The 15,678-nt window shown below is 43.7% G+C and overlaps 1 protein-coding gene across 1 annotated transcript; it reads left to right on the top strand.

Annotated features, from left to right (window-relative positions):
• The first annotated feature begins 14,492 nt into the window (after positions 1 to 14,492).
• Positions 14,493 to 15,098, top strand: LOC149217982 (uncharacterized). Its single transcript, XM_089383701.1, has one exon. It carries the CDS (start codon positions 14,493 to 14,495, stop codon positions 15,096 to 15,098), a length of 606 nt encoding a protein of 201 aa, XP_089239827.1.
• Positions 15,099 to 15,678: the final 580 nt, after the last annotated feature.

Below are 15,678 nucleotides of genomic sequence, written 5' to 3'. Positions count from 1 at the left end.
ATGATGAGGAATGGATGCAAATGGTAGACTATGAGCACATACCTTTCAGATGTCAGAAATGTCATGAACATGGCCATCTATTCAGAGATTGCCCCACAAACTATATGGAAAATAGTGGAAAGACCCCTATGGACAAAGATCATGAGGGTTTTACCAAGGTTGGAGGCAAAGGGAAAGGGGGAAAAAGATCAAATAAGAAGACAAGCGAAGACAAACAGACAAGACACAATAGCTTCAAAATCCTCGAGGAAGTGGAGAAGAACGTGGAAATAGACCCAGTCAAGGATAACATCCCTAAGGAGCAGGATATGGAAGCTGAAATGGAGGATATCCCAGTAAATGATCAGCAAATAGAGGGACTACAAAGCTGCATGGAGATCAGCAAGGACCAGGAAATGACCCCAAGTGAGGCAGGCACGGAGGATCATGAACTGCAGGAGATACTAGACAGAGAAAATCTAGATCTAGAGCAATTTTTGGAACAGGGAAAGAACAAAGGGGTGGACTCACTGCCTAAAGAAGATTATGATTGAGTCCAACAACTCTATCTATGGAGGGCACAATCAAAGGGAACTGGAGTCAAAAGAAACCACGAAAGCCAAGAACAGAGTGGGGTCAAAGTGATGGAGAACCCGTAGACATCATCTCCAAAAATCTCAGGAAGGAAAAAAGGAAGGAAAAGACAGAATGAGCTGCTAACGGAGTGTGGGAAACTGATGATTAACTCAGGTAAGATGAAAGATCTTACCAACTACTCTTTTACTAACCTTTCTTAATGAAGCTCACAACCTGGAATATTAGAGGGTTAGGGAGTAGAAGAAAATAGAGAAATCTCAGCAATAAATTAAAAGAGGAAAAACCAGACATGGTATTTATTCAAGAAACAAAATGCTCAATGGAAAAAATAAGAGAAATCCATAATAAATGGTTAATTAAGTATGATTATTTAGAGGTGAAAGCCATTAACTCTGCAGGAGGGATTCTCATGCTATGGGATCCAGGGAAGCTAGGAATTCTAGATGCTGAAGCGTCCAGGAACTATCTTTCTCTGGTTTGCCAGCCTATAGGGGACAAGGAGACCTACATGATAACTAATGTGTATGGCCCTCAACAACATGCAGAGAAACTTAAACTTCTTAACTCCTTGGAAGGTCTCAGAGCACGTTATCCCAACATACCCTGGATTCTAGCAGGTGATTTCAACATGATAAGATCTCTCTCAGAGAAAAAAGGAGGCACCAGACAACTGGGTAGAGACTCTGAAGCCTTCCAATATTTCCTCATGAACATGGGACTAGTGGACACCGAAACTACAAATGGGACTTTCACTTGGAATAACAAAAGAGGTGGAGCTTCCCAAGTGGCATCAAAACTGGATAAGTTTATTGTCTCTGAGGATCTCATCCTCACAGGAGCAGCCATATCAGTGTCCATTCTGCCCTTTGGTGGCTCGGATCATTGGCCTGTACAGCTAGAAGCTTCCTTTATGGGCACACCGAGGAATAGGCCTTTTAGATTCAAAAATGCTTGGCTCTCTAACCCAAACTTCACCAAAAACATTTCCAATTGGTGGAAGGAGGATTTGAACATCCAAGGTACTAAGATGTACATGCTCCAGCAGAGATTAAAAAACATTAAATCCAAACTCAAGGATTGGAACAAAAAAGAATTTGGTGACATCATCAAGGCCAGAATGAGTATGAAATAGAAGCTCCAGGAGGTCAACATGATCAATATCACAGAGGGCTTCAATGAGGAAAGATAGAAAATGACTAATTCTCTAGAGGAAGAATGGGAGAAACGTTGTCTACAAGAAGAAAATTTTTGGAGACAGAAATCACGGATCTAGTGGATCAAAGAGGGAGAAAGGAACACTAAGTTCTTTCACAAATATACTATGGCTCACAAAGCACATAACAGAATCAACAAGCTAAAGGACTCTCAAGGTTCTAAACTTGTCACTCACAAGGACATGGAGTCGACTCTAGTACAACACTTCTCAGACATTGCAAAGGAGCCAATGGAATATAGATCCAGGTTCATTGCAAAGATCACTCAGTACATTCCCAGGTTGATCACCCATGAGGACAACCACAATCTCAACAGGCCAGTCTCAGAAGAAGAGGTTAGTGAGGTGATCAAGGAAATGCAAAATGGAAAAGCACTAGGACCAGATGGCTTCAATGTCGATTTCTTCAAAGCCTGCTGGGATACAGTCAAACAAGACATACTCGAGGTAGTTGAAGACTCAAGGCAACACAAAAAGGTTCTAAAAGCACTAAATGCAACCTTTATAGCTTTAATCCCCAAAAAGGAAAATGTTGTCACCTCGGATCGGTTCAGACCCATAGGCTTATTTAATGTGGTTTACAAAATCATCTCCAAAGTGATAGCCAACAGACTCAAGCCACTGCTACCTTTGCTCATATCTGAGGAGCAAACTGGCTATGTGGAGGGAAGGCAGATTCTTAACAACATTATCCAAGCCCATGAGGTGGTACACTCTCTCAAACACAGCAAGCAAGCAGGTATGATCATCCAATTATACCTTGCAAAGGCCTATGACAAACTCAACTGGTCTTACATCAAAGCCATTTTTAAATCCTGTGGCTTTAACCAAGACTGGATAAGATGGGTTATGGCTTTAGTCACCTCGACCAGTTTCTCCATTCTGCTTAATGGAGCTCCCTCCAATACTTTTACACCTTCCAGGGGTCTCAGACAAGGTGATCTGCTCTCTCCCTTCCTCTTTGTACTCATGATGGAAGGGCTTGGTAGAGCACTCAAAATGGCAAATGCTGAAGGTAGAATTCAGGGAATCAAGCTCACCCCGGATGGAGAGGCCAACACTCATCAACAATTTGTGGATGACACGATGTTGCAGGGTGTACCCACAGTTAGGGAGGCAAAAGAAATCAAAGATATCTTAAACGACTTCACTATGGTAGTAGGCACAGAGGTAAGCCAAAGCAAGTTCGAAGGTTTTTTTCTTTAAAACTAATATTGCAATACAGAAAAATATCACCAGAATTATGGGTTTTCAAAGGGAACAATTACCTTCCAAATATCTAGGCGTTCCTCTTACTGAAAAACCCCTGTGTAAGCATATTTGGGAACCAATTTTAAACAAGCTTCAAGACAAAATCAGAAATTGGACATAGAGAGCTTTAAACTTTGCAGGGCATCTGGTGCTCACCAAGGTGGTATTGTAGGCCATTCCCATTTTTATGTTTGCAGCTATCCCAGCTCCTCAGGGCATAAAGCAACAAATAAGAAACATTCAAAGGAATTTTCTGTGGGGCAGAGGGGAAAAGAAAAATAAGTGGGCTCTAGTTGCTTGGGACAAGCTCTGCAAACCCAAAAGCCATGGTGGTTTGGGTCTGGAAGATCCGGAGACTCTGAGTCAGGCTTCGGGAGCCAAGCTATGGTGGCGATGGATCAAGGAGTCGAGAGCACCATGGGCCAAGCTTTGGACTCAAAAGTACGCCAAGCACTGGCAGGAACAGGATCACATTAGAATGACATGACAAATCAGGGGCTCACACATCTAGAACCTTGCATGGGAGAACAAAAGCATTGTCCAGAAGCACTGTTTTTGGGAAATTAGAGCTGGGGAACAGGCTCGCTTCTGGGAGGACAACTGGTAATAGGAACCCATCCTGAACAGGAATGAAATGGCAGACCTCAAAAGGGACACAGACAACAAAGGTCTCTTATTAGTAAAAGACTTTTTGGATCAAGGGAGGAACAAGGATAAATGGAGGAAATGGAAGAATCTAAGCTACAACGAAGAAAGCCCTTTGAAGGGCATGGTAGAGGCTCTTGCTAAGGACATAGAGCAAAGAAGGATTCTAGTCTCCTCTTCTCCTGACCAACTAAGATGGGGCAAGAACAATGAAGGTAACTACAATCTCAAAGAGGCTAAATAGGCAATCACTGGATTTAACTTGGTAAAAGCTGAGAAAGTATGGCAGGAGCTATGGCAGACTTCTCAATGGATGAAAATAAAATTATTTATCTGGCTTGTTCATCAAAGGAAAATCCTAACTTGGGAAAACCTTATGAAGAAACGTTTCATTGGCCCCTCTAAATGTCAGCTTTGCGGCTTGCAAGAGGAAACAATTGAACACCTGCTTAATCTGTGTTCCTTTTCTGCCAAAATTTGGGATTGGATGGCCTCAAGCTTCAAACAAACCGATAGGGGCAGGCTCAGCATATCCAATACATTATCAAAATGGAGGAAAAACTTCTCAGAAAATGAAATCATCAACAAAGCCTGGATGCGAACTCCAGGTTTTGTCATCTGGAATATTTGGAAAGAAAGAAACAGAAGAATCTTCAAAAACAAAGCCAAAGAACCCCAGCTTATCATCAATCATATTTTGAAACAGCTCAAGGAAACAGTCAGAAGCATTCTGAGAACGAAACTGGCGAATCCTCCTCTACCTCAAGAGATACAAATTCTTATTAATCTGGATCTTCAAGCCATCAACCCTTAGGGTGTGAAGAAGGATCTAAGAACCTTAAACACAGGGGAGAGGGGTTGGCAAGGGCTTTTTCAAAGTCAATATTGATGGAGCCTCCAAGGGCAACCCCAGGGAAGCTGGCTTTGGTGGAGCCATGAGGGATCCTGAGGGACATATAAAATACATCTTCCATGGACACCTGGAAAAGGGCACCAACAACATGGCAGAACTTCTAGCATTAGATCAATGTATGGAGATCCTAGTGGAGGCAAACTCACAAAATGTCATAATCAAAGCTGACTCAGAATTGGTCGTCAAAGCTGCCAAGAAGATTCAAAATGGAACCTCGCCAGACAAAGTGTCAAAGCACTGGAGGCTGCTGCAGGTGTTTCACCGTGTCCAATTACACTTACAAATCCTTAAAACAATAATATTTGTGCACGTTAGAAGAAAGGAAAACATGCTTGCAGACAGGTTGGCCAATGAAGGGGTGGTCAACAAGGACAGGGATTCTTAGCAACCATGGGAGATTCTTCCTGCCGGGCAGCTACGGGAGGACTGTTCCACTCTAGCAAAGGCAGACTGGGATTCATGGTTGAACAGTGCTGATACTGGAAACAGAGATGGGCAGGACAATGCCCAATTTGTCGTCGGTCTCTGTTCGTAAACTCTCGTCTCTTTTCCCTGGGCATTAGAATGACAGAGGAAGGTTTCAAGGTGAGCGATAACACAGATTGGATGGTTGAGACTCTCTTGGATTAGCGGGTTTTTGTTAGCAACTCTCGAGGGCTAGCTTGGAAAGGAAGGAGGCGGATAGATTGGTAGGCTCGGATGGACGGTCTCCACCCAGCGATACCACGGATGCAAAACCACAAGTGGTATATCGCGTAGGCTTCGGCTAGTTTCCGGCTTAATGGAAGAACCGTGCGATTCCATTCAAGAGATGATGTGTGGCATAGAGATGAGAGAGAAAACCGCTCTCATCACGCGGTTAACCTTCGTGCATCTTGACCATGAGATATCTCTGTGGGGCATTGGATTGGGGCGTTTCTTTCAACGGTTGAGATCAATCATGCTATTCACTTAAAGGTTCAGGACCCGACTTATTCAGGTGGACCCCATCTTGATAAGATTATGGGCAGGTCCACCAAGAGCCACATGGCCCTTAATGGGACCATGTACGGGCCCGGCACCCCACAAGACCAGGTTCAAAGATCGTTAAGCCTAATGGGTTTTTGAGTGGCACCAAAGTGGGTTCCACAAAACCCAAAAGCCACAAGTGGTTTATCACGGAGGACACGGGAGGTATCAAGTTTTGGAGCAGTTGTACGCGATTCCATACAGAAGGCAACACGTGGCAAGGAGAGGTGGTGGAAAACCGCTCTCATCGCGCGGTTAACCCCCTTGCTTCTTGTCCGCGTGATATCCAGGATGGTCGTCAGATCGGGACTCTGATTTCAATGGCTCGGATTGATCGATCTTATTGCTTATTGGCGAATAGTTCGAGGCTTGTACTAATCGACACTATGTGGTTCTTGCCGGTTATCTAAGGGCTTTGTCCCTGTTTTGTTTAGGTTCTACTGTTGTTGCAGGAGGGTCAATTTATGGTCTTGAATTGTTAGGTAGCTGTTAGCTGTGTTTATTGGCTGGGTCGCCCCTACTGTCTGGAGATCTATGTAGATTATGTAATTTATTCTGATTAATAGAAGGTTCATCTCTTACTTATCAAAAAAAAAAGTACTAATTCATGTGAAAAATGAATAAACATAATACTTTCGGGTTTGTTTTCCCCTATTCTCACCTCAATAATCTTATCGTTGTGTAACACAATGTTTGACGAGAATTCTCAGTCGATTGAGGTCGCTCCAACCGTAAAAATCCATGGCTTAGTATTTACGGCTGTTTGAGAATCAGGTTTGTCGTCTCCCGCATAGGATACAACCAGAATTCTTTTCTGAGTAGCATGAAATGCTCCAATGGAAATTGGATCATTCACAAAATCGGTCAGGAGTGTTACCGTAAAAGTCGACGGACAATTCATTGTGTATCATAAAACTTGTTCGCACGTTGGCATAGTGTTAGAGCCACTCTTCCGGAAATGCTACTACTGGAAACAATAGGTGTATCAATAGTTTACTGACCATGAAGAGGAATTAAGAAACCCTACCCTTCCATAAATGTTGCGACTGGAAAATGTAGGTGTATCAGAAGTTCAGACTGGAGGTGCGTTGAATCAAGAAATATGCCCTGGAACTATGGCGTTAATATGGTGCATGTAATTTGACGTAAAAATATTGGTGCATGGTTGTTAATTGGAGAGGAGGGTGAGCACAAAGACCTCTACACAAAACAAATGTTAGTGGAGAGCAGAAGGGTAGACGAAAATGAGAGGTGCCCTGATTCAAAAGAAAGGCCTATTGGCCTAAAAATGGTTGCAATTAAATAATATCACGTAGTAATTTTAAATCACAACATATCTTTAAATAAATAAGGCTACATGAATACGATTGTACTACACAAGGTGAAGTACTCAGAAGTAATGCACGATGGAAAAAAAATGCAACCATGGCACTAATGGTAGCCAACAGACTGAAGCCTTAATGCATTCGTTTAGTTGATTAACTAATCCATGATTTAGATTCATCAAAAGTGGTCGACATCCAACCAAAAAAAATTCAAATAATCTCGCAGTAGTAGTGTTTGAATCATGTTTTTGATGGTGGAAATAGATTCAGCGCTATCAAAAATTTCTGGCACACCCAAATCTTAAATTTTGACAGCAATAACCTGGATTTACAAAAATCTCTGCTAGATTTTATCAAAATCTTACCAAAATTTCCATGATTTTCAAAGCAAATTTGCAAACTAATTAGACTAGAACGTAAATTTATCGCTACAACTTTGCCTTTTTGTGTCGTCATGGCCACCAAAATGTTCAAATATTTTATATGCTTTAGGTTCTTTATTTCCATAGATGTGGCATAAATGTTTGAAAACTTGTGTTCTTCATTACTCAAAAAGTGAGCTGCACTCCGCATCGTTTGTGGAAAAGATGTTTTTATGATGGGTAGAAGGGTAAACACGATCAATTGTTTGTGATTGTGTTCACAGTATTTTACTAGCAATTAATTTTTTATTATATATATATAATTATTTATATATTTTAAGTTATTATATATGTTTTTTAATATTTAACTAATTAAAATTAAAAATTATAGTAACATATTAAAAATAATAATAAGAATTTATTTATTTTTAGAATTTTTTTATTTTGATTTTGTTAGGATAAATTTATTTGGATTTTAATTTCACATTCTTCACATTATAATTTACAAAAATATAAATATATAAAAATACAATTTAAAATATTGTAAATATAAATATCTAAAAATACAATTTAAAATATTATTTTTAATAATTTCAAAATGATTTAGGTTAATTAGAGTCTTAATCAATTAGAAATTTTAATAAAAGAAAAAAATAAATTATATTTTTTATTTAAAACAATATATTAATATGTTCGCTTGGGATAGTTCAATTGGCAATGGTCATGGAAATGAAGTCTGATTGAACCAGAAGTCTTAGGTTCAAATCTTATGCTATCCCCCCAATCGAGGTGAGAAGTTGGACATGATGAAGATGTAGTCCTACCAAACTTACAAAAAAAAAACTACATCAATACACATAACATATAAGCTTCCAAGGTCAAGAATATATAAAATTAAAATATAAAAAAGAAGCTTTAGTGAGGAAACTTATAATATAAAAGTCACACGAAAGTTCATTTTAAAAAAGTATATAGTTGACATAACCCATATTGACACATTATATGGATTAATATTGCTAAACAATTTCTCAAATCCAAATACGTTATTTACTTTGAAATTAAAAAATATTATAATAATTTCAATTGTAAAAATAGTTATCAACTAGTTTTAAAATGGTTAAAAACAATATTTTTGAAAGCTAATATTTCAATGCCTTGATATTTTTTTTTTTTCTCCGTAAAAACTAGCTAAGTCATATATTAACTGTACAAGTAAAAATTACAGACTGTAAGACGAGTTTTCCAGGGCCTCTGGTAGCACCCTGGGAACCTTGACCAAAATTCTGAAGGCTCCCACGCAGGGAAAGCCTTATCAAAACCATTCAGACCATGCTCGACACTAAAAGCTCCCACGCAGGGGCAGCACCGGATCAAATTTGCAAAAACAGTTCTAGAAATCAACGGACTCCCAGTGGAGCCACAGAAAGAGGACCCAACACATTACTGCCCATGCAGGGGCTAACTGCCAAAAGGGACTGACTCAACAACCAGATAGAAGTGAGCAAGACAGAAGCGCTCGACGTGGACCAATTGAAATTAAGATCAGACCAGAGACAAGGCTTAATTACATATGGCGACGATGCAAGCATCAGCTGCCAGCAAGCAAAACGAAAATGCAAGAGAGAAGTACCCGCGTCTGCGTCTGCGTTAATCCTTGTGATGAGTTGAAGATGAAGGAAGGGTCGCGAAATAGGCATTAGCTTCTTCAGCGAGGCTTTTGTCCTCCACAACATACGCCCAGCCATCCCCTCTGGTCGTCCCTCCCACATCTTTCTCCATGTCTCTTCATCAATATCTGAAGGAGCTGGCCCCACCGGAGGAGAGGTATCGTGCGGTCCAGCCTCAGACGCTGGTGGCTCCATAGCTGAGCTCTGTTTCCCTGCTTCATGTTCTCCTTTGTCAATTTCTTTGCCTTTGCCTTCCGCTTGCTTCTCCTGCAAGTTCTGAGGGGTGTTCTCCCCATTTCCTTCCCGAAGTTTTGTGAACATGACTGAGATGTGGGCATTGAGCCCTGGGTTGCTCTCAGAACTTTGCAATGTGAAAACCACTGAGCCAAAGGAGGGAAGCTCGGATTTTTCTTCATTAGCGCTCCCAACCTCCAAGAACTGACTGATGGGGAGTGGGGTAGCTCTGGCTCTCCTATGGCAATAGCAGCAGCAGCAGTGGTGATGCTCATCCACTGCCGGGGCTCGCGAGGAGGAACCTCTTGCTGGACCTCTCCTACATGGCTGTCGTTGTCGGAGTTTAACCATGGTGATTCTGAATCTTTTCTTGTGTGTTTGCAGGTGAGCTTGGAGTCGAAGACAGAGCCAATTGTTTCCCAGATCTCTCTCTGGTGCCCAATTTCCTTTCTAAGACCCGTCCCTTGGTAGCAAGGTGGACCAATTCCAGTTCTTACCCTGCAATTGAGCCAATTGCCGCCGTCTACATGACCAGCAACCAGAGTGGCAATGGTAGTGACAGTGACCACGAGAAACCAGGCGTCGAGGTGAACGAAGCTGCCACCGCCTCGGCTCTCTGTAATTTCCCCTCTTCCAAAATTCTTCAGACAATAATTCCTTGCGCACTCCATCGCGCCTGATAAACTCTGCCTTATGCCCTCGAACCAGGCGCGCATTAAGTGCTCTCTGCAGATCCATAAACCTACCACCCTTGCCATTAACGCAGCTGGGGGGTTCATGTTAAGGTTGACGGCCTTCCCCTGGTGGCCGTATTGTTTACACGGGGCAGCCCATGCGTGGCATGTGGCGTGCCCATCTCTTCCGTCCCGCCACCCGCATCCGGGGTCAATGCCTTGATATTAAGGATATGGCTCAATTTAACTATTATACATTTTGAGTTTTTCTTTTTTCTAAAATCTAGTAATACTTTTAGCCAAATTTTGTTCTTTTCTTATTTAAAACCCATTAGAAGATGATTGCAGATGTCTCTGATGTAAGATGTAGAATTGCTCCATGTGTCAAAATAAGATTGTGTATCCGGACGGAAGGCGATGGATATGGCTCTGAGGCACAAGGGCAAGTACAGCTGACCCGTCGTGTCTGCAGTACAATGACGCAGATGGCAGATCTGGGCAGCTACACGTAGACTGCCTACTTGGGGCCTCTGTATTTTCTTAACCTGGCATTAGTATCTCGGAAAGGGTTTATTTGTTTTACCGTGCCATTTTTAGTATTCAACTCCACACTCCTCGCCTAGGCTCGAGTCCCCTACGATCGCTCCCCCTGCAGCTATCTTTGGCGGTTACTCACAGGCAGCTGGCGTTTCCTTGCCCTTGACATCTATGGACCTCGATCTTGTAGATTACTCGGAGGACCCACTCACGGAGGGCTCTGTTTGGATGACCCCCCACTCATCTAAGGCTGACCGTGCTCCATTTAGCTGCGACCTGAACGAGACCATCGCCGACTTACCTCCGTTTTTAGGGCCTTCATCCCATTCGGTGGTCCTTTCAAACGATCCCCCGACCTGGCCGTCCCTCTCCTCCCCCCCTCCTTCACCATCCACATTAGGGTTTGTCTCCGTCTGCCTAAACCCTAACCCTCCGGAGATTTGCACAGGTCTTGCTCACCTCCCTACTTCCTCCAGTCACATCCCCGTTTTGCTCTGCTCATCGACCCCGGTAGCCTTGGTACCAGTTGGCTCTAGGTCTTCCAGTCGAAGAACAACGTCGATGGAGACGTGTAGGTGCACTATTACGTGGTGAAGATTGCACCGCTTTCCTCGCCTCCTCCCCCTGTCCCTCCCTCGGGAAGCTTTACAACCATACCTCCCTTATCGGAACCCCTCCCATCTGCTACACCCTCTTCACCCGAGGACCCCTCTGTCTCTGAATGTAACCCTACTCAAAGGGACAACTCATTTGAAGAAGCGAGACCCCGCAAGAAAGCTAGGTGCTTTAGATCCAAAGCAGACGACATCATACTGCGGCTTGAGGAAGATATCCAACTAGCGGATACCATGGACATCGCTGATAGGGTTTTGGTCAGAAGGATTCATGGGAGGAACTGTTCTGCAGCTCGTCTCAAAGCATGGGCATCAGCAGTCTAGGAGCATCACTTGGCAGAACTACCCACTGTTCAGACTTTTGTGAGGGGCTGGTTCGCCAAGCCCGATCACACGAACTGGGTCTTATCATCTTATTGTCATTTTGAACACGCGCCTGTCCTCTTGAAGCGATGGTCACCCCTTTTTGATTCGGAAATAGAGCAGATAGGGGTAGGTCTGATATGGATCAGATTACTGGGGCTTCCACCACATTTCTGGTCAGAAGACATTTTTTGTCGCATTGGAAACTCTCTCAGCATGTACATGGAGTTTGACAAGTCCTACCTCCCTACTGGGAAGATGGCTTATGCAAAAATTCTAGTACATACGGACACTAGAGGGGGTGTGCAAGAGCATATAACCATTCAATGGTGGAATTACACCAAGAAGCAATTGCTAGATTACGAAGGTTTGCCCTGTAGATGTCACCGATGCCATAAGGTTGGACATGTGTTTAGGGATTGTCCGCTGAATAACAAAGGGGGGAAAAGACTCACAAACATGGCACAAGCAGCGCAACTCCTTAGGATCTACCCCAACATGTAATAGAGGCTGGAGAGCAGACAATGCAGGCACCTGTAGCGGAAGGAAGGGAGCTCGAACAAGGCGCTAAGAAGAAGCAGGGGAAAGCTCCACTACGGCCACCCTCTCCTCCATTGACAAGAGCTCGGGCGGATTCAGGGGACGGTTTCACCGCGGGTATGGAAAACCCTCCTCTCTCTTTTGCTTTCTCTGCATCAGATATACATTTACCTTCTTTTTCTCATTCACTTGATATAGATTATTGCCCCCCGGAAGCTCCCCTCTATTCCTCACCCTCATCTCTGGCTCTTCCCCCCCCTCCTGAACCCCTTCAAGAGCTCCTTATCATTCAAGCCTGCTCCATTGCGCCTCCTCCCCCCATTTACACCCCTCCTAAGCCCTCTATTCCCGAGGCCCCCCCGCTCCTGCCCCCGGCTCAATCCATTTGTCTCAATCATCAATACCCTACCCGCTCAAAGTTCCATTCCAGGGCCCCGACGCGATAGGGTTTGCTGTCGACACATTCCAATCCTTACCCAAGCCCTCTCGAGGTCGTCCCTCCTCTCTAACCAGAGCCAAAAACCAGGCAAGGGAGGAGATCACCTCGGGGGAACAAAGCATACCAGATTGGGTTCTTAGAGCATAGCAAACCCTAAATCCCCCCCTCCATGAAGGTGCTCTCCTTTAACTGCCGTGGGATGGCTAGTCCTGGGAAAAAACTAGCCTTGAGACTCCTAATCTCATCAGATGTTGTCGATATCATTTTTTTACAAGAAACCCTACGACCTGCCTACACGATCTCTCCTCTCCTTGAATCTTGGCTCCCGGGCTGGTCCTTTCACTCACTTGATGCAACAGGCCAATCTGGAGGGGTAGCCATGGGCATTTGTACCCGCTCCATCAAATTGATTAGTGTTTGGGGAGGCATTGGATATATGGGAGCTAACATATTCTCATCTTCCCTAGAAGCCAGTTTCAGAATCATCAACATATATGGCCCCTGCCAAGACAGGGCCAAATACTGGCGGAAGCTGCTAAATTCATCTACCTTGCAACAAGATAACATCATCATGGGAGGGGACCTGAACTTCTCCATAGGCTATGCTGAATCATGGGGTCATCAAGCTCAAGTGGACACCCGGTCAGTCTTTTTTGAGAATCTATTGGAGGAGCACAACTCGATCGATATCCCCTCTGCTAAAATTCAACCCACCTGGAGGAACAATCGAATAGGTGAGGCCAGCCTGGCCAGGAGGCTTGACAGATTCCTCATCAAAGAAGCTCTCACCAGCAGTGGACCACACATCATACAATGGGTTGGCATGGGTGGCTTATCAGATCATAGACCCATCTACCTGGAGATGCAAGATGCCAGCCAGAAACCCAAGGCACCTTTTAAATTCAATGCCACATGGCTAAAGGATGAGGACTATACGAGGATTGTGGGTGATTTCTGGAAGTCCCATCCAGTTGGCACTGAGGGAAACATAGCAGAGGGGTTTGCACATAACATGAAGGAATTGAAATCCCTCTCAAAAGAATGGGCTTGAAGGAAACAAGAACAGGATGAGCAGGTGTTAAGGGTAGCAGAGGAGGCAATCCTTACTTTGGAAGAGGGCACTGGAGGAATCATTGACACTCAGGAACAAAAAGACAAAATGGCCTCTCTCCTACAAAGAAGGACTCAAATCCTGAAGGACAGAGAGGAGAGCTAGAGACTTTGAAGCCGTGCTATATGGCTCAAGGAGGGGGACAACAACACAAAATTTTACCATAAATATGCAAATGGGAGGAAGGCGATCAACACTATATGGGAACTTAAAAATGGACAAGGACACTCAGTGCAATCCTTCCATGAATTGGCAGCTCTAGCGACTTCTCATTTCAAATACATTTTCAAGGAACCCCCCATAGCTACACTGACCGAAGTAATGCGTATAGTACAGTGCTTCCCTAGTTTTGTAGATCAGGAGGCTGCATAGGAACTTAATAAAGAAGTATCCCTAGACAAGCTCAAAGCTACTCTTAAGTGGCTTAAGAAGGATAAGAGCCCATGACCAGATGGTTGGACAGTAGAATTCTACATTGCCTTCTATGAAATCTTAGGATCGGATCTCCTAAGACTCATAGAAGAGTGCCGTAGAAAGGGAAGGATGTTGGAAGGTCTCAACTCTACTTTCATTACTCTCATTCCTAAAGTTGATAAGCCCTTGACCTGTGATGACTTTAGACCTATCTCAAAAATCATCGCAAAAATCATTGCGAACCACCTCAAGCCTATCCTGTTGTCGCACATCTCCCTTGAGCAGTTTTCTTTCTTGCAAAACAGACAGATACATGAGGTTGTCGGCACTGCATAGGAGCTCCTCCACTCTGTCCAGACTAGGAAACTTAAAGGAATGATCTTGAAAATCGACCTCTCCAAAGCTTTTGACAGAGTTAACTCGCTTTACATCCGAATCATGTTAACCCACCTAGGCTTTCCTTACCCCTTCATTAAATGGGTCATGAGTTGCATCACCAATGTATCTTATAGTGTGCTAGTAAATGGTTCGGCTTCCCCATTTTTTCATGTGGAGCGAGGGTTGAGGCAGGGCTGCCCTCTCTCCCCCCTTCTTTTCCTTCTTGTAATGGAAGGCCTCAGTAGATTACTCGGAGAAGAGCACAGACAAGGAAGAGTCAGGGGAATCAAAATCACCGATGCATGCACACTGACCCACTTGTTGTTTGTTGATGATGTGCTTGTTTTCCTTAATGGAGGTATAGGTGACCTCACATCCTTCCATCATGCCCTGTGGACTTTTCTAACAGCCACGGGAATGATGCTAAATGAGGCAAAATCCACTCTCACTGCCACTGGATGCAGCCAATTGGAATTTCAATTTTCACTCAGACGATTCCCCTTCATTGTGCTGCCACTTGAAGAAGGATTGAAGTATCTAGGCTATAGGTTAAAACCCCTCGAATACAAAATTGCAGACTGGCTATGGCTTATAACCAAGGTAGAAAAGCGACTAAACATCTGGTATCACAAATATCTATCCAAAGCAGGGAGACTGGTTTTAATTAAGGCAGTTCTGGAAGCAACGCCAGTATATTGGATGTCGTTGGCATGGATACCTCGAGGCATTCTAGGCCATCTACAAAACATCTGCTGCCATTTCCTGTGGAAAGGAAAGCAGCCCAGGAGGACTTTTGCATGGACAAACTGGGAATCTCTTGCTCTACCAAAGTGATGGGGAGGATGGGGGATCAAGATGCTGAACATTTTCTCCAAAGCCTTGGCAGCTAAGCTAGGATGGCAGTTACTCAACAAACATAGTTTATGGACGAGGGTGGCCATCTCCAAGTACATATCCCCCTTCAACATCATCGATTGGATAAGACAGAACCATAGGAACACAGCTAACATATCCATCATTTGGAAGGCGGTACTAAACACCAAGGAGCTCATACGAAATGGTTTGACATGGAGAATCTGGTCTGGGGCACAGGTGCGTTTAGGCGTGGACCCCCGAGTTAGATGTGGCAACACCCACAGAATAACCGAGGAGTTGAGAGCTTTCCTAATCGAGCAGGGCATTATGCACATTTGTCATATAGATAACAACGCTCAATCTACTCTTCTTCAACAGGTCTGGAAAATAGGAACCCGGCTTAACATACCACTATGGTGGCAACAAGAATGGCGGGACTTCACAAAAGCTTTAATTGAAGCTCACATAAGAATTACAGAGGGGGAGGATAAAATTATTTGGGCATTTGCCAAACACGGCGTATACACCCCCAAAATAGGATATCAGGTGCTGATGGAAC

The sequence above is a fragment of the Pinus tabuliformis genome, chromosome Q (genome assembly GCF_031772625.1).
Source record: "Pinus tabuliformis cultivar Carrire ecotype Pingquan chromosome Q, CPIR1, whole genome shotgun sequence".
Taxonomy (NCBI): Eukaryota; Viridiplantae; Streptophyta; class Pinopsida; order Pinales; family Pinaceae; genus Pinus; species Pinus tabuliformis.
The sequence above is the reverse complement of the archived record's forward strand: the minus strand, read 5'-3'. Positions and strand labels throughout refer to the sequence as shown.

Coding starts and splice junctions, on each gene's coding strand:
- LOC149217982 (XM_089383701.1), top strand. CDS start 14,493: ATGGAAGGCCTCAGTAGATTACTCGGAGAAGAGCACAGACAAGGAAGA.